The 18,960-nt window shown below is 53.6% G+C and overlaps 1 protein-coding gene across 7 annotated transcripts in view; it reads left to right on the top strand.

Annotated features, from left to right (window-relative positions):
• TOM1L2 (target of myb1 like 2 membrane trafficking protein) overlaps positions 1-18,960 on the top strand; it is an 84,043-nt gene that overhangs the window by 30,918 nt on the left and 34,165 nt on the right. For all 7 annotated transcript variants that reach the window (XM_082605322.1, XM_082605321.1, XM_082605326.1 and 4 more), the window contains exons 2-3: positions 10,484-10,568; positions 16,148-16,226. In XM_082605322.1, the coding sequence (XP_082461448.1) occupies positions 10,484-10,568; positions 16,148-16,226 (164 nt within the window). The remainder of the gene's footprint in view (positions 1-10,483; positions 10,569-16,147; positions 16,227-18,960) is intronic.

Here is an 18,960-nt window from a genome sequence, read left to right as displayed (position 1 = left end):
CTCGCCTCTGCCCTGGGGGTGCGCATGGGTGAGGCCAGCAGCCCCAGAGCTGCAGGTCAGCTCGATTTCCTGCAGCTCTGACCTGAGCACCAACCCCCCAATGGACCTTTTTCTTTTTCTGTCAACCGGCCCAGTGGCCTGGCTGTCGGATAACAGCCGGAGACCCCGGCGGCCCCGCGCTCGCGGCCTGGCCCGGCTCCTGCAGAGCCCTGCTCCCGCAGCTGCCCACCTATCCCTAAGTCGGCGCCCCTAGCCCCCATCCTGCACCCGCCTGTACCCACTCGGGAAATGCTCCATCGGGTGCCCCGTGTGTCTGCCTCTAGAGGACACACCCACGTGCACCTAAGCTGGGGACCCCCAAGGGGGTCCCAGTGAAAAAGAACTTGGGTCGGCAGCCTGGGGCCTGTGAGGCTGACAGGCGTCTCTTCTCTCTGCTGTGGGCTGGCCTGAAGGGCCCCTTTGTTGGGGGAGGGGAGCGTGTGGTGTCCTAATTAGGCCGGCATGGAGTTGAGGCTCGGACAGAGCTGCCCCTTGGAACCGAGCTCTCCAGGTGGGAGAGTAAGTTAGTGATTTTGTGAATTTGTCAGTCTTTAAAGAAAATAGGAGATTAAAAAGAGTAGAAGACTAAATGCAGGATTGGATCCTGGACAAAAAGGGCATTTTAGTGGAAAAACTGGAGAAATCCGAATAAAGCCTGGAGTTTAGTTAGTAGTCCTCTGCCGATGTTAATTTTTCAGTTTTGACACGTGAACAGCGGTTCTGTAAGATGTTAACGTTAGCAGAAACTGGGAGAAGGGCACATAGGTACCCGTACACAATCTTTGCAACTTCTCAGTAAATCTGAAATTATTCCAATATTAGAAGTTTATTAACGAAAAAAAGAAGAACAAGGACAGAGTTGACCTGGCAGCTGGTTGCACTTGATCCCTCCCCGCTGCTGCCTGTACACTTCTCGGCGCAGGCCTTCTCAGCTCCACCTGGGAAATCAGGAGGGCGGGCTGTGGCGGGGGACTGGGGCCCTGGCTGCTCTCGAGGCCCCAGCCTTGTCTGTGGGTGTCGGGGTCCCAGGCTGCGTGCGCCAGGGTGACCTTGGTCGCTGCTCCCTGCTGGCGGTGCGCTGTCGCTGTCGGGCTGCTCACCCCTCGGCCTCACTTTCTTCCCCTCTGAGAGAGGCTGCCCTCCCTGGGGGCGGGGCTGGGGTACATAAGACGAGCCTGTGAAGAGCCCGGCCCAACAGAAGGTGTGCTCGCTGGACACCGGATTCTCTCCCCTTCCGCTCCTTCCGTGCGAGAGGAGTGCGCACCGGCGACTTGACGACGCGAGGTCAGAGGTGGCAGCTCTGAGGGCGAGACGTGGCCGGTGGGGCACAGACAGCCTGCCCAGGGCCCATGTCCAGAGTCGGGAGATGTGACGTGTGTCATGAGTGACTTGTAGGCAATCTTACTGGCTGGGCTCTGAGACCTGGGAGCTTCAGCGTTTGGATCCCAGAGGGAACAGTGCCTCTGCCTCGCAGGTGGGCTGGGCCGTTGGGCGCTTCCTTCCGGAAGGGGAGCCCCTGTGGCGCAGAGACCCAGAAATCAGGAAGCTGGGTATCTGCAGGCTCCTGGGCATCAGGCCGGGGTGGCTGGTGGGCGGCTGTTTACCTGTAGGTGGCAGTGGTGACACGGGAATGCGAGGGAAGGGTGTGGGGGGCTATGGCGCGGTGGCAGGTTGGGGGGGACGCTGGCCACTGAGTCATGGGCTCTGCAGTGCTTCCTGTTTCGTGCTTAGTTCATTTCACAGCTGCCATGTGAGAAAACCGCTGTGATTATCGCATCTTAGAGATGACGGAAAGCCTTAAAGAGGTTGCGTTCCGAGGGTCACACAGTAATTGGCTGAAGTTTGAAGCCATCAAAGCGTGGCTTCCAACTCCCTGCTCAGACTCCACAGTCACGCCTGTTTCTCTTGCTTCTCAGCCCAGAGGGAGACCCTGGGGACAGCTGGCGCCCAGCGCTGATCTCCCCAGGCCACCCAGGGCCCGGCGCCCAGGGCCGCAGAGGGTGTGCAGTCATCGCTGCTTGGCATCACAGGCCAGGCCCTGCCGCGGATGCGGAGATGTGCAGCCTTCGTGCAGCTGCAGGTTTAGACGGGAAGCCAGGGACCCCCACGGCTTGTTACATTTGTCACATCGGAAGAACCTCCCAGAACAGAGTTGGAATGGCCTTGAGAACTTGGCCCTTGCATGGACTGTACCGTCAGGTGCTGGCGCCTGTCAGAAGCATCCCTAGGGATGGTATCTAAGGAGGCTCGGGGGAGGACGTGACGGCAGCACTAGACATGGGCAGGCTCTGGCGGGGGCGAAGGCTTTCCAGGCCGGAGAAGTCCAAGTGACCCCCTGGGGGCGGGACGCAGATACAAGGCGCCTTGGCTGGCAGAGTCCTCTGGACCCGATGTGGTTCCCGCTTTCACACTCGGGCAGGTAACCTACCTTTTCCTGAAATGAGGGCCCGGCTCTGATGGATCTCCTCTTCCCTTCATTTGCTTTCACAGTGATGTTTGGTTTTGGTGAAGCTCTGTGTAAGCCCAGGGATGCTAACTTTCACCACTTCTATTCAACATGGTCCTGGGAGTCATTGTTGGAGCAATTACAGCAGAAACGAAATAAAGGACATCCAAATGGGAAAGAAAGAAGTAAAATTATCTCTGTTCACAGATGACATAACCTTGTATGTAGAAAACCTAAAGATTTCAAGAAAAAAAAACTGTTAGAATTAATAGATTCAGCAAAGCTTCAGGATAAAAAAATAAAAAATCAGCTGTATTTCTATACACTAACACTGAACAATCTGAAAAGGAAATTGAGAAAACAATTTCATTTATAATAGCATGAAAAAGAATAGAATCCCTAGGAATTAACCAAGGAGATAAGAGACTTATACACTGAAAACTACAAAACATTGCTGAAAGAAAGGAAAGAAGATAAATACATGGAAAGACAACCCATATTCATGGGTTGAAGACAATACTTTTAAGATGACAATACTACCCAAAGTGATCTGCAGATTCAATGAAATCCGCATCCAAAGCCCACCAACATTTTTTGCAGAAATAAAAAACTCTATCCTAAAATTCATATGGAACCTTGGGGGACTCCAAATAGCCAAAACAACCTTGAAAAAGAAGGACAAAGTTAGAGGACTCAACTTTCCTGATTTCAGAATTTACAGTAATCAAAACAGCACGGCACTGGCATAAGGACAGATGTACACCAATGGGATAGAATAGAGAGCCTGGAAATAAATCTTTTTTTTTTTTTTTTTTTTTTTTGCACTACTCGGGCCTCTCACTATTGTGGCCTCCCCGTTGCGGAGCACAGGCTCCGGACACACAGGCTCAGCGGCCATGGCTCACAGGCCCAGCCGCTCCGCGGTACGTGGGATCTTCCCGGACCGGGGCACGAACCTGTGTCCCCTGCATCGGCAGGCGGACTCCCAATGACTGCGCCACCAGGGAGGCCCTCAACTGATTTTTGACATGGGTGCCAAGACCATTTAGTGGGAAAAAGACAGTCTTTCCAACAGATGGTGCTTGGGAAACTGTATATCCCCATGTAAAAGAATGAAGTGGGACCCATACCTTATACCATATAGAAAACTTAACTCAAAATAGGGCAAAGACCTAAACATAAGAGCTAAAACTATAAATGTTTTAGGAGAAAACAGGGGGATAGCTTCATGACACTGGATTTAGCAAGGATTTCTTGGATATGACACCAAAAGAAAAAAATAGATAAATCAGACTTAATCAAAATTGGAAACTTTTGTGCATGAAAGGACATTATCAAAAGAGGAAAATACAGCCCGCAAAATGGGAGAAAATATTTGCAAAGCATATATCTGATAAAGGATTAATTTCCAGAATATATAAATAACTTCTAGGGACTTCCCTGGTGGCGCAGTCATTAAGAATCCGCCTGCCAGTGCAGGGGACGTGGACGGGTTCGAGCCCTGGTCCGGGAAGGTCCCACATGCCACGGAGCAACTAAGCCCGTGTGCCACAACTACTGAGCCTGTGCTCTAGAGCCTGTGTGCCACAACTACTGAGCGTGTGTGCCACAACTACTGGAGCCCACGTGCCTAGACCCCGTGCTCTGCAACAAAGAGCAGGCCCCGCTCGCCACAACTAGAGAAAGCCCGCACACAGCAACGATGACCCAACGCAGCCAAAAATAAATAAATAAATAAATAAAAATTAAATAACTTCTACAACTCAACAACAAAAAAACAAACTACCCAATTTAAAAATGGACTTGAATAGACATTTACCCAAAGAAGATATACAGTTGGTCAATAAGCATGTGAAAAGATGCTCAACATCACTAAGTCATTAGGAAATGCAAATCAAAACTGTGATGAGATACAAAATAACAAGGAGGTGAGGGTGTGGAGAAATTGGAATACTTGTGCACTGCTGCTGGGAGCATAAAATGGTGCAGCCGCTGTGGGAAACAGTCTGACAGTTCCTCAAAAAGTTAAACATAGAATCACCGTATGACCACCAATCCCACTTGTAGGTATACACCCAAAAGAATGGAAGGCAGGGACTCAAACAGGTATTTGCACACCCACATTCATAGCAGCATCGTTCACAGCAGCCAAAAGGTGGAAACAACCCATACAGATGAATAAACAAAGTGTGGTCTCTACGTGCAATGGAGTATTATTCAGCCTTAAAAAAGAAAAAAATTCTGACACTTGCTCCAACATGGATGAATCTTGAGGAAATTATGCTTCATGAAATAAGCCAGTCACAAAAAAGACAAATATTGTATGAATCCACTTATGTGAGGTACTTAGAGGGGTCAACTTCATAAAGACAGAAAGTAGAAGGGTGGGTGCCAGCAGCTGGGGGGAGGGGGATGGGAGTGAGGGTTTAATGGAGACAGAGTTTCAGTTTGGGAAGATGAATAATTTCTGGAGATGACGGTGATGATGGTTGCACAACAATGTGCATGTACGTAATGCCACTGAGCTGTGCATTTAAAAATGGTTAAGATGGTAAATTTTATGTTATGTATATTTTACCACACAAAAAAAAAATCACCGGGGAGTTCCCTGGTGGTCCAGTGGTTAAGACTCCGAGCTCCCAATGCAGGGGGCCCGGGTTCAATCCCTGGCCGGGGAACTAGATTCCACATGCTGCAACTAAGAGTCCACGTGCCGCAACCAAAGATCCCACGTGCCACAACTAAAGATCCCACGTGCCACAACTAAGATTGCACATGCCGCAACTAAGACCTGGCGCAGCCAAATAAATAAATAAATAAATAAATATTATTTTAAAAATCACCAAAAAAAGAAGAAAAGAAATCATAGGCCAAAGTACTGTCAGAGTGGGGTAGGGGACTGGGGGGATCAGAGATCATGGGGACCTGTTACCTCATTTGGCGGGAAACAACACCTAGAGAAGGAACCAAAGAAGAAAAGGGAAGCAGAGTCCAGGAGCTCAGGGTTAACGTGGCAGAGCCAGGACTGGAGCCAGGGTCCTCGAACTGCAGGGCAGGGACTCGGTCTGTCTTGCCTCCTGCTGTGTCCCCATGCCCAGCCCTCGGTGGCTGTTAGCTGGAGGGCTGTGTCCTGTTCCTTCCCCCGGATGGGACCCCCAGCCCCCTGGCGCTGTTGGGACACGTCTGTCCCTGCCTTGTGCCCACAGGTTCTGATGGGAAGGCACAGGGCGGGACCCAGGCAGGGGTGTCTCACCTGCAGCCAAGGTTGGAAGCAAGTTCTCCATCACCACCCACCCCCCTGCCCTCTCCAGCTGCAGGGTGGGGGAGAGGGCTTACCCAGTCCCTGAGGACTTCACAACAGCTCTGGCTGGTTCTTCCTGGCTTGTCTTGTCCTATGTGCCCTGCTTACAGGGGCTTGCCGTGGTCTGTCACAGTTGGTGGCCCCGTGGCACTAGGGCCCAGGGATCGGGGCCCCAGTGCTGTGGCTGGACTGGGTCACGACTGGCCGTAGCCCTCTCCCTGCCCGAAGGTCAAGGACGGTGCAGGGCACTTCTCAGGCTGCCAATCTCAAGTACATGGCATGGGGACCATGGGGTTTTATTTTGCCTTAAAGTTACAGAGGAAGCTGCCTCTGTAGTCTGCGGGCTGGTCAGATGTACTTTATCTGCCTTTTAAGGGGGGTGAAGGAGGAGTGGGGCCTGCTGGCGTAGAAAAGGACATCCCATAAAGCAGAGGTGAGGCTCTGCAGTGGAAGAGGACCAGCTGCGATTAACATTCACAAAGCAGGTTAGGAATCTGGAGCAGGAGGCCACCATGGCTCTGAGTACAGTGTTGGGGTTGATTTTTCTCTCCCCCTGGCTGGTCTGTGCCCCCCTGCCCCACTAGCATGTAGCAATCCTGATTCCAGATGGCTGCTTCCGTCATTGGTGTGTATCATCAGATGAGCTTCCTGCCCATCCAGACCCCCTTTCCTCCTTTCTCCACACCGGGCACAAAGCAACCCGGAATGCTGTTTCTTTGCGCCGGCACCTCTGGCCTCCTTCTCACCCTCCTGATTGTTGGGGAGGTAGAAAATTTGGCTCCATTCTCACCAAAAGGATGTTGCTGAATGCAAAAATGCTAATGCAGCCCTCTTCTGCCTTCTGGTGCTGGCTGCTTCTGAAGTTGCTCCATTTCACATCAGAGTGTGGACGTCCGCAGCCAAGAAACCAAGCCACTGGGTCTCAAGGCTCCTCCCAGCAGGACCGCCTGGAATTTCCCACTGCGTGGGAGGGGGGAGGGGTGGGCTGCTGGAGAAAAGACGTGCTGGGAGAGGGCACTGTCATGGCTGGCAGGGTTGAGCGGCCCCCGACCAGGTCTCAAACCCGTGCCACCTGCAGTGGAAGCGCAGAGCCTTAACCACTGGACCGCTAGGGAAGCCCCAGGGTCGACCTTCAAGGCACCCTGGCCCCCAGCCCACACCAGGCAGGAGGCAGCCTTTTCTGAATGGAGAAAATGCCATGGCAACAGCATCAGGATGACATACTCTTTTACGCTGAAGGCTTAATGGGAGCTGTGTCTGCCCCTGCTCAGCCCAGCCCTGCTCAGCCCTGCCCTTCACAGCCCTGTCCACCCCTGTCCAGCCCTGCCCTGCCCAGGCCTGCTCAGCCCAGGCCTGCTCAGCCCCTAGTCATTAGCATATCACCGGGGACCTCTAAAAGGTCAGCCCTTTGCAGGCTGGGTCACTGGTGCTTTGATCTTTCTCCATCCCAAGGGCTAGCTGGAGGGAATGCCTTGGCCCCTGTCCCCTGGAGCATTGTGTTTCTGCTGTTGCACCAGGATTTATCTTCTGTTTTGACAATTTACGTGATAGAAGAAATGAGCCTGAACTTTGCATCCTCTGGCCTGGGGACAGGATGGAGGGAGGGAGCCCATGGGAGTGGCCACAGTTGCAGGGCAATCAGATCCAACTCAGTTCTGTTGCTGGGGGAATTCTTTTATGAGGAGAGGAAACCGAGAACTGATTTGAGCTTCTTTGTCAGCCGTACCTCCTTCATCTGTCTCAGCCGAGCCAAATACCCACAGCTGTATTTCTGTGGCATTTCCAGCAAAATGAAAAGAAAGAAGCATTCTTTGGGGGTTGGTTCTTTATAATCAAAAGGAGTATCTATCTTTTAGCTTGAAAACTCAGAACCCCGGTAATTGAATAGAAAGCGCTGACCCCGAGGATGGGTTCTCATGCCTTTGACCCCCTTCCCGGGGCTGGTGGAGGAGGAAGGGGGAGGGGGAGGTTCATGGACTCTGCTGCTATCCCTAACTTGGATGTGAGGTTCATTGATTGAACGTTTCCTCTGTTAAGCCTCCAAGACAGTGTCCCCTTGGCCCTGCCACGGTGCCACTGCCGCTCTCTCTTCCCGAGTCTGTGCCGTGGCCCGTGCTGTGACCGGCCAGACCACCGGCGGAGGGCAGCCCTTTGACCAGCTGGCCTGTCCCTTCGCTGGCTCCGTAGGGTCGCAGGCAGGACGGCTTTATTAGGAGGCCGCTGGGTTTGTGGCCGCAGACACCCCTGCTGTGTGACCCCGGGGGGAGTCCCCTCCTCTGGGCGTGGACACCTTGAATGGGAGGGCCCTTCAGAGAGCCGAGTGGCCAGGCAAGCGGGGGTGGGGGGCAAGGGTCGTCCCGACGCTGCCTCGTGCTGCCCTCGCCTCTAGCAGCCTCTGCCCTCGGTCTTCCCTTCTCTAGACTGGACGGTGCTTTGGCCATTCCTCCTGCGTGCCTGCACCCGCTCTCCCCCGATCAAATGCTCCTGCCAGGCGGCACCGTGGGCTCTGGTGGTTGAGACCCCCGCCCCCCGCCCAGCCCACCGCACGCACGGGCTCATCAGGGGCGACTCTCACCGCTTGGGGGCGGGTTTGCTCCTTCGCGGGTAGGGAGTCTTTGGGTGCCCAGGGTGACGAATAAAGGGGGTGAAAGGGTCGGGGATATAGCCTTTTTGGTAAAAATTAAAGCAGTGAGGCTTTTTCCACGCAGACTGAAGGCTGTTGCACAGGTGTTTGGAGTAGTAGCAGTAGCTGTTTGGAGTGTGTGCCCACTGCTTGTAAGGACAGCCTTTGGGCGTGTGAGTTTCAGGGTTTTGTGTACAAAATGAGCGTCCCTTCTCCGCAGCTGCCTCCAGTAAAACAAGGCCACTTCCAACACGTACAGAGGTCGCGGGGTTTTTATGGAGCGTCAGTGGAAGTGCGGGTTGTTTGAAGCTTTTGTTGAAAGGGTGGTGATCTCCCTCTTGAGAATTGTGCAGTTAGGATGGGGCAGGCTTGGAATTCAGCTAAGATCCCAACGTTGGGTCCAAACTCGCCTGTGCTAACTGCTGAGGCCATATCAGCAAATGCCGAGGCGTTAGAGACACACAGACAGACAGACCTGAGACCGGATGTAAGTGCCACCAGCTCAGCTATGTGATCCCGGCCAAGGACCCAACCTCTGAGCCTCATTTCCTTCTTTCTAAATGTGGGAGAGAATCATGCCTACCATAGGGGGATTTTTTTTTTTAATTTTGTTAAAATACACATAACAAAATTGGCCATCTTCACCATTTTTAAGTGTTAAATGCATTCATATTGTCGTGCCACCACTCTCTAGACCTTTTTCGTCTTGCAAAACTGAAGCTCTGTCCGCATTCAACAGCAACTCACCACCTCCTTCCCCCAGCCTCTGGCACCCACCGTTCTACTTTCTCTCTATGAATTTGACTACTTTAGGAAGCTCAAATAAGTGGAATCATACAGTATTTATCTTTTTGTATCTGGCTTATTTCACTCAGCATAATATCCTAGAGGTTCTATTCATGTTGGAGCAGGTGTCAGAATTTCCTTCCTTTTTAAGGCTGAATAATATTCCATTGTGTGAACCTACCACATTTTGTTTATCCATCATCTGTGTCTAGACACCTGGGTTGCTTCCTGGCTATGTGAATAATGCTGCTGTGAACATGAGTGTGAAAATACCTCTTTGAGATCCTACTTTCAACTCTTCTGGGTGTGTACCCAAAAGTGGAATTTCTGGATCATGTGGTAGTTCTCTTTTTGATAATTTGAGGACCTGCCTTATTTTTTATAAGGGCTATATCATTTTCCATTCCCACCAACAGTGCACAAGCAGTTTCTCCACATCCTCTCCAGCAGTTGTTATTGTCTGTTTTTTTAAATATATATTTTATTTATGGCTGTTTTATTTAACTGGATCTTCGTTGTGGCACGAGGGATCTTTTAGTTGTGGCATGCAGGCTTCTTAGTTGTGTCACGCATGTGGGATCTAGTTCCCCCACCAGGGATCGAACCTGGGCCCCCTGCATTGGGAGCGCAGAGTCTTAGCCACTGGACCACCAGGGGAGTCCCTATTTTCTGTTTTTTTTTGATAGCAGCCGTCCTAGTGGGTGTGAGGTGGTATCTCATTGTTGTTTTGATTTGCATTTCCCTAATGACTAGTGATATATAACACTTTTGTTTTCATGGACTTGTTGACCATTTGTATATCTTTTTTGGAGAAATGTCTGTTCAGGTCTTCTTTATTTATTCTAAAGGATACTAACTCCTCAGATTTGCAAACATTTTCTAACATTCCGTAGGTTACTCCATTTTTACTCTGTTGATTGTGTCCTTTAATGCACAGAAAGTTTTGAATTTTTGTGCAGTCCAGTTTATCTATTTTTTCTTCTGTTGCCTGTGCTTTTGGTGTCACATCCATGAGTGAAATCATGGCCACACCCGATGTCATGAAGCCTTTCCCCTGCGTTTTCTTCTGAGAGTTCTAGCTCATGGGAGTTTGGTGAATGAAGGGCAGTGTTAGGAGTCAGCCCCCGGCCCCCCTCCCAGGTATTCTCGTGGGAGCAGCACCCAGAGCTGCTGTCGGCTCAGCCCATCTGCTTGGTGGGAGAGTGGGGTGGGTCCAGGTCCCTCCTCTTTCCTGCCGGGGTCCTGATTCCAGGAGAAGTGTAAGCCAGTTTTCTTTCTGAATTTGCAGAAAAGGCTACAGACGGCTCCCTGCAGAGTGAGGACTGGACGCTGAACATGGAGATCTGCGACATCATCAACGAGACGGAGGAAGGGTGCGTGTCCCCCGCCCGGGGCAGGCGGGCGGCGGGCCGCTCAAGTCGGTCTGTGTGCTGCCTGCTGCCCTGATGTCTGACAAGTGGTTCTCCTCATCCTCTCGCCCCTCCACCCGCCCACAGTCAGAGCAGTGACCGCCTCTTAATCACAAGGGGGATGACGTTGCTCGGCTTCTGGGTCCCCTGCAGCCCGATCCCCACCTCCTCCCGCCCTCCGCAGCCCTGGGGACTGGCTGGAGCCCCAGGAGGGAGAGGCCCCCGGGGTGTGTAGTGGAAGGTGGGGCACGGGGAAGACTTGCGAGGCCCAGGCCCCCCCACCCCTGCGCTGCTGGGTCTGTTCTTGCTGCTGTATTTACATCCTCTTCTGCATCACAGGTACATTCCATGTGTACTGCTTCCAAATTAGTCGGTATGTGGCCCTCTGTCCACACCATAAAAATGGAATTTACAGTAGCCGCGCCCTCTTAAACCATCTCCAGACCTGGGCAGCCCTGGCCTTGGCGCTGTCCTTACTGGCCTTGCCACGTGGAGGCTGGGGACCAGCCACTGACGGTTGGCCCTGCCTTCATTCAACAAACATGTCCTGAGTGACCGCCTCATGCCGGGTCCCAGAGCAAGTACTGAGCGGGTCCCTCCGTCTGTCCCGAGTACTGAGCAGGACAGACGGAGTCCCTCCCCTGTGCCATGAGCAGGACAGTTACCACGCACCCTGGTCAGCTGGTGACACGGCTGGGGAGGAGGAGCTGGGAGTGAGTTCTTGTAAACAAGTCACCCAGGAGGGCCTGGCCCAGGTGGCTCGAGGGGCGGAGGTGTGAGGATCAGGCCAGGGAAGGGCTTCCCAGCTCACGGTCCCAGGACAGAGGGGGTCTGTTGTGTCTGAGGGACAGCAGCGGGGCCGGGGGGCCGGGATCCAGGCAGGGACCCTGGCTTCCACTTGGTCTGACGTTCATCTTATTTATTTATGATTTATTTATTTATTCAATTTATTTTTGGCTGCGTCAAGTCTCAATTGAGACATGTGGGATCTTTCCTTCTGGCGCTTCTCTCTAGTTGTGGCACGCGGGTTTTCTCTCCTGTAGTTGTGGTGTGGGCTCTGTAGTTTGTGGCATGTGGGCTCTAGTTGAGGCGGTGGGCTTAGTTGCTCCACGGCATGTGGGATCTTAGCTCCCTGACCAGGGATCGAACCCATGTCCCCTGCATTGTAAGGTGGATTCTTTACCACTGGACCACTGGGGAAGTCCCCATTTTATTTTTTTTTATAGTTGTTTTTTTTTTTTCATTTATCTGGCTCCACCAGGTCTTAATTGCAGCACTTGGGATCTTTAGCTGCAGCATGTGGACTCTTAGTTGTGGCACACAGGATCTAGTTCCCTGACCAGGGATTGAACCCGGGTCCCTGGCATTGGGAGCATGCAGTCTTAGCCACCGGACCACCACGGAGGTCCCTGAGGTTCATTTTGGGACCACGCTGGCTGCTGTGCCCAGGACAGCTGGGCTGGGGCTGTCACGATCACCCTGGTGTGAAGCGATTGACTGGGGTGGCAGTAGAGGGGGTGAGAAGCCATGAGAGTCTGAGCATTTCTGAAGGCGGAGCCGGTGGAATTTGCGCTGTGGGCCTGAGAGGAGAGACAGGATAGATAATCCGAGGTTCGGGGCAGCTGCATCCCGAGGCCCAGCAGGCCGGGTCGGAGGTACAGCTAAGGTTCAAGCCCTTCCGAGGTGAGGGCAGCTGCATCCCGAGGCCTAGCAGACCGGGTCGGAGTTTCAGCTAAGGTTCAAGCCCTTCCGAGGAGACGCTGGTGGGAGGGGTGGAGGGCTTGGCCGCCCTGGGGGCAGCAGGTTGGGAGCCCTCTGGGACGGGAGCTGCAGGCGACCAGCTCGGTCCTGGCAGGAGACGGGATGTGTTGGGTAGAAGGCATTTTAACCCTGCAGCCCCTGGCCTCCTTCCTGCCCACCCCGACCCCGGCCTGTCCACGTTTATTGAGCCCACAGGTGGGGCGCGGCCTCTGGAGGCCGAGGTGGGTGCTGGACGGGCGGCCGAAGCTGTGGGTGCAGAGGGGAGGAAGTGGGAAGTGCGGGCAGGGGCGGGGGAGCATCTGGACCAGAGCCCGGAAGGGGGCTCAGGCCGTGGGCGCTCCAGCTCCCTTTGCCCATGTCGCCCGCCCCTCCGTCTGCCACACCGAGCTCCTCCCTCACCCACGGGCCTTCTGGCCCCCCTGGTCTTTTGGTTCCGTGAACCTCCCACTCTCATGCCCAGCTTGCGGGTCCCCAGGAAGCGCGGGACGTGCACACATGTCGGAATGGAGCGTCCTCGTCCCAGGGGGTCTGGAGCCCAGCCCCTCCACCTGCCTTGTCGAGGGAGGGTCCTGGCCCCTGCTGTCGGCCTCTTCCTGAATGAGAGGAAGCCCGCCCTCTCCCTGTCCCGATGCCCCGCGGATAAGCCCCCCTTGTGTGATCCCCTCACAGCCCGTATTGTACTTGGGCTCATCACAGCTCAAACTCGCGTGTTCTGATGTGTGTGAGAGGGAGTGTCTGTCTCTCCCCCAAAGCCCCGGGCCCCGAGCTCCCTGAGGCAGGCATCTGTCTTCCTTACGGCCACGTCCCCACCACCTGGACACATTCGTGAGGTAAGAGAATAAGTGGGCAAAGTCCCTGGGGACTCAGGGCCTGAGGATGAAGGGGGTCGTGACCCAGGGTGACATGGGCTCCACGAGGGAGGCCAGTGCCAGGTGCCTGGGGAGGGGCATCCAGGTGGGGTCCAGCAGCCGCCCAGGGGTCAGCAGGCAAGGTGGGTGGATGGCAGGGCAGGAGAGAGGGACCAGGGGCCTGGGTGACCCTGGGTGGGTTCCCCTCCCGTCTCGGTCCGCTTGGGTATAAAGTGGGCCCCAGCAGTGGCTCGCTCGTGGCTTCACTGCCCCGCCCTGTGCCCGGCCCATGCGAAGCCCCAGCCCACACCAGCTCAGGCAGTGCCCTCCAGCCCGACATGGCAGGGCCAGACCATTTTAATGATGAGGGGCTAAAGCTCCAGCACGGGAGCTCTGTCTGTGCTTCCTTTATTTATTCGGAGCTCACCTCTGGGAGATGGTCCTGCTGGGCACCGATTTGGTGAGCTGTCCTGCAGGCCCCTCCCTGGGTTTGCCCTAATGCCCAGGCTGGGGTCACCTCCAGCCTGGGGCCTTGTGTGGCTGCCCCTTGTGCCCTGGACCCTTGGTCACTAGGCAGGAGTGCCCTGGCTGGATAACCTCTCCGGGATGTTTTAGACCCTGTTTACCAGGCCTCACCCAGACCTGCCTAGTTAGGTGCAGCAGGCACGTGGATTTGGTAAATGCCCTTCAGGCAATTCTGACATGTGGCTCTGGTGAGGATCCCCTGACCTGGTCATTTTCATGACCATCTTGGACCTTCCCCAGCTCATGGACTCTGTGCCCCAGCCTCTAAACTGGAGTAGCCCCGGATAAATGCAATGGAGCAAGGGAACAGCTGGGAGGGGGCAGCCGGGAGGAGAGGAGGTGTCCAGGGTGGGCGGGGCGCGGCATCGCCCCCGTGAGGGGTAAGTGGGAAACAGCTCAGAGGTGGCAGTTCTGGAGCCAAAGGACAAGGTGGGCTCAGGATGACCAGAGAGAAGGTCTCGTCTGGGTCTGGGGTCCAGCTCCCGCGGCCCTGACCTCTCCCCCTGCTTGGGGCCCTTTCCTGCTCTTGGGCTCCAGCACACCACCCCCCTCTCCCAGTTTCCTGCTCTGCGTCTGATCGGCTGCTGTGCGGTTCCTCTGACAGGACTTTGATTCTGTCTCCCAGTCTACTTCCCCGGGGAGAGAGAAATACTCGCTTTGGTGCTCCCCAGTGCCTCTCAAGCAGCACTTCCCCGATGGATTTTCGGTGGATTTTCACTTTCTCTCTAACCCGGGAGCCTGCCGCCTCTCTGATTTCCCGCCACCGCATGCCCCCCCAACCCAGGAGCTCCATGAGTCACAAGTGAGCAGAGCCCTGGGAGGCTCTTCCCACGTAGTGCCCCGTGGAAGTTTGAAGAGGAGGGACGAGAGCGTGCTCGGCGGTGCCTTTGAGACAGAGGAAATCCTCAAAGCCGAGAGCCTGTCAAGTCCCATGTTTGCAGAAATCAGCACCGCTGTTTGGGAACTGCAGCCACACTGCAAACACACCTGGCAGGGACCCCTCCCCAGGGAGCTGAGAAGTTCCGTGGGGAAGCCATGCTTCAGGTGATTCGGGTCTGTTTATTCCTTCTAGAAGCCTCGCCTTGCTTTGTGTTTCTGTTGAAATTGGGCTGATTGGCAGAGCTGCTCCCCTCTCCTTCCCCAGCTCCCTCACGCACTTCTTGAGAGTTTTTTTGTTTTTGTTTTTTTGTCTTTGTTTCTGGGCACAGGCTTTCTCTAGTCACGGCGCGCGGGCTTCTCATTGTGGTGGCTTCTCTTGTTGTGCAGCAAGGGCTCTAGGCGTGCAGGCTCAGTAGCTGTGGCGCATGGGCTTCGTTGCTCCGCGGCATGTGGGATCTTCCCGGACTAGGGCACGAACCCGTGTCCCCTGCATTGGCAGGCGGATTCTTAACCACTGCGCCACCAGGAAAGTCCTGGTAAATAGATTGTATCTCCAAACTGTCGGAATAGGAGGCCTCAATTTATGAACCTTCACTTTAGGAAAGACCCAGATTATGCTGGCCTGCTGATGGGTAGGCGGCAGGAGTCCACTTGTGATAGCAGAGGGCGGAGTTCCCCAGAGCGGGCCATGGGCACTGGGGGACCCTTAGGCACGGGCACTGCGCCTAGTAGATGCCCTCAGGGGCTGCCTGGAGACCCGCCTCTCGGCATGGCTGTGGTTTCAGGAGGAGTGTGTACTGGGAGCAGGCAGTCGGCGTATGACGGAGCTGTTGTCAGCTGGAGGCCCCTGCAGCTCTGCCTACAGGGCCCCCAGGAAGCCGGGTCAGATCTGGTACCTAAAACACACAACTCCCAGGGCTTTGAGTAGACTTACTTCAGTTTTCTCAGGGAAAAAGGAGTTCCACAGAGCCTAAAACCTGGACATCCAGATCTGCACAGGGACCTGGCCGTTCTCGCCTGTGTTTTTCTGGCAGGTTCCCTTCAGTGAACCCACCAGCGGCAGGCTGGTTATTGTTCTGGGTAAATCACACTTGCACGTGATGTGGAATTCAAGAGGGCTGCAGCCTGTGACCTGGGGAACAGCCCCTCCTCCTCGGCCCTGGCGCCCACGCCAGGGACAGCTCCCTCCAGGGTCCCCTCCTGGCAAAGATGTGTGCGCTGGGCATTTCTTGTCCTTTTGTAACTCACATGGCTGCGTCCCCTCTGCCCTGCTCTGCAGACGACGCTAGTCTGTATCTCTGGTGCATTAAGAGTGTCTTTATTCTTCTGTGCAGCTGCATAGTACTCCGTTGTATGGATAAGCACAATTTAATTCAACCTGATTCACATTGATGGACATTTCGTTTGTTTCCAGTCTTTCACATTTACAAACAGGCGGTAGCAAGTACATGCTAGTTGGCCCTGACGGGCCCTGACTGTAGGCTGGGGCCCTGGTGGGATTGGCAGGATCTGCATATGTCTATTCTCCAGGCCAAAGGATGCCATTCGAGCCCTGAAGAAGCGGCTCAACGGGAACCGGAACTACCGAGAGGTGATGCTGGCGCTGACGGTGAGTGCCCCCCTACCCTCCCCCGGGGCGGGAGAACATCTGGGAGCCGCAGCTGGGGGACAGCCTGGAGTGAGCGCTGCTAGGGGTAGCTGTGCCTCCTGCTGCCGCCCCAGTGTTTCCACCCTCTGAGACGGGTGAGCCATCAGGGACGCGGCACGGGCAGTGTTGTCCGGTGCAGAAGCCCAGAGCAGAGAAGCCACAGGCCTGGGCGTGGGTCCCCGGTGGCCAGCAGCCTGCTGTGAGGCACTGAGGCCAGCTGCTTCTCTAGGGGTCAGCTTCTCCTTGTAAAAGTGCCGACTTCCACCGAGCACCTGCCCGAGACTAGGCTAGCTCTTCAGATGTTAACTCAAATGCTTCCAGAAACCTTCCTAAATAGGTTTCATCATCCGCTTTTACGGATGCAGAAACTGAGGCTCGGAGAGGCCCAGAGGTTTGCCCAGACTTCACAGCTAGTGAGGTGCCAACTGGATCATGGGATAAAAACTGAACATCGTCGCAGAGGTTCTAGGGAAAGTCTGCAAGTGACTCCTTTCAGGAAGGAACAGACCAGATTTTTGCCTGTCTTTCAGATGTCAGAAAATTAAAAGGGACAACTTCAGGTATTATTTCTGTCTTGAAAGCTAACATTTTTTCAAATATGGCAAAAACCAGGCCACAACATGTTCCTCTAATAGAAACTGTAACAGGTCAGCATGTGGACCTCTCTGTAGGGTTGAGTAGTGGGTTGTTTATCCAAAACAGCCATAACATGTTCCTTTTAAAGCAGAGAAACTGTTTGGATTTCCTGCCCAAGTGAAAACCCAAGACTTATTAGAATTCTCTGCCAGGGAATTGGGGTTTGAATAATGAAAAAAAAAACAGTTGAGAAACAGGGAGTTGAAAGCTTTTGTTTTTTCCTCAGAATTTGAACCGCAGCTTTCACTAAACCCAGAGTGATGCCCAAAATGAACTGTTTTCAGTAACAAAAATGACTAGGGACAGGCAAAACTCACAAATTCTTAGCACGCAGGCCATTTTCGTGGCATCTAAACACCTCCCGCTCCGTGCCCAACATCGTGGTAGCTGCCTGGGATGGAGATGTCTCCACCGTGGGCCTTGCCATTCCTTCCTTCCTGTAGTAAAGCATGAGAGCCACCATTTAGTGTTTCCTTAAGTCTTACATTTAAGTCTTTAGACTGTTTCAAATTAATTTTTGTGACTGGTGTAAGATAGAGGTCCAGTTTCATTCTTCTGCGTGTGAGTATCTAGTTTTCCCATCATCATTTATTGAAGAGACTGTCCTTTCCCCGTTGAGTATTCTTGGCTCCCTTGTCAAATGTTAGTTGACAGTATATGTGAGGGTTTATTTCTGGGCTCTCAGGTCTGTTCCATTGGTCTGTGTGTCTATTTTTATGCTAATACCACACTGTTTTGCTTACAATAGCTTCATAATATAGTTTGAAATCAGGAAGTGTGATGTCTCCCACTGTGGTCTTCTTTCTCAGGATTGTTTTGGCTGTTCAGGGTCATTTTTGGTTCCATATGAATTTTAGGATTGTTTTTTCCGTTTCTGTGAAATCTGTAGATGGCTTTGGGTACTGTGGACATTTTAACAGTATTAATTCTTCTGATCCAAGAACATGGGATACCTTTCCATTTACTTGTGTCTTTACTTTCTCTTACCAATGTCTTGTAATGTTCAGGGCACAGATCTTTCACCTCCTTGGTTAGATTTATTCCTAAGTATTTATTTATTTTGATGTGGTCAGGCCTTTGCTGCAAATCCCGTGATGTCTTTGGGAGATCTGTGAAAGGTGCAGACCCATTTTTCATCTGCTGGAGGCCCAGCCTGGCACACACTGCCCGGGCTCACGTCTGCTCTCGTGGCTTCTCTGTCTTGTCCTTGAACTAACCCTGTTCATCCATCACAGTCCTCCTGCTTCCTGAGGGCCTTTTAACTTCATATCTGCCTCCACCAAGGTTGTCAAGATGTACCCCAAATAGGAGTTGGTCAGAGGTCTGGGGCTTCCTGCTCAGGCATTAGTGTGGCTCTGATTGCTTGGAGGCACCGTTTGCCTACTCCACGGGCCTTAGCTGCATTCAGGAAAATTCCCACCGTGCTTCAGGACCAACAACCCACAGCAACAGATTTGCCTTTTTGGTAGAGCAGCCTGCAGAGGACTTGCCAGCCGGGGGCACTTCCGCAGCTCCTGCTCTGCCGGGCAGCCTCACCGCCTCTGTCCAGGGCATTTTAAGGACCGAATGAGAGAACAAGGGGGTGGCAGAGGTTGCCTGTCGTCTGAGGGACTCACTGATCTTGGAGGAGGGTGGCCCTGTGCCTCAGGGCGGGTGGAGGCTCAGAGGAGGCTGCAGGGGATCCCTTCCTGCTTCTGACCTGACCAGCAATCTGTACCTACACCACTTTCTTCACCTTCTAAGCCTTTTAACTCTGAAAACAAAAGGGGATAACAGCCTCCGCTTAAAAAGGGTGAACGAGTTGTGAGGATGGAGTGAAATGACATACAACGTGAAAGAGTCTCCCCTGGGTCAGCCACGCAGTCACGTTCCTAACGTCACCGTTAGGAACTTTCTCCGTGACCAAGCTTTGTCCAGGGAAAGCCCTGTTGTCCCACCCTAACCCCGGGGAGTGGCTGCCTGGGGTCACCAGTGGTCAGTTAGTTTAGGCGAATGAGGACAAGCAAGGCGGCCAGCAGTGTCCCCTGATTGCTGGTGACGTCCTTCCTTGGAGGCAGTC

Source organism: Mesoplodon mirus (genome assembly GCF_964341445.2).
Source record: "Mesoplodon mirus genome assembly, chromosome: 18".
NCBI lineage: Eukaryota > Metazoa > Chordata > Mammalia > Artiodactyla > Ziphiidae > Mesoplodon > Mesoplodon mirus.
The sequence above is the reverse complement of the archived record's forward strand: the minus strand, read 5'-3'. Positions and strand labels throughout refer to the sequence as shown.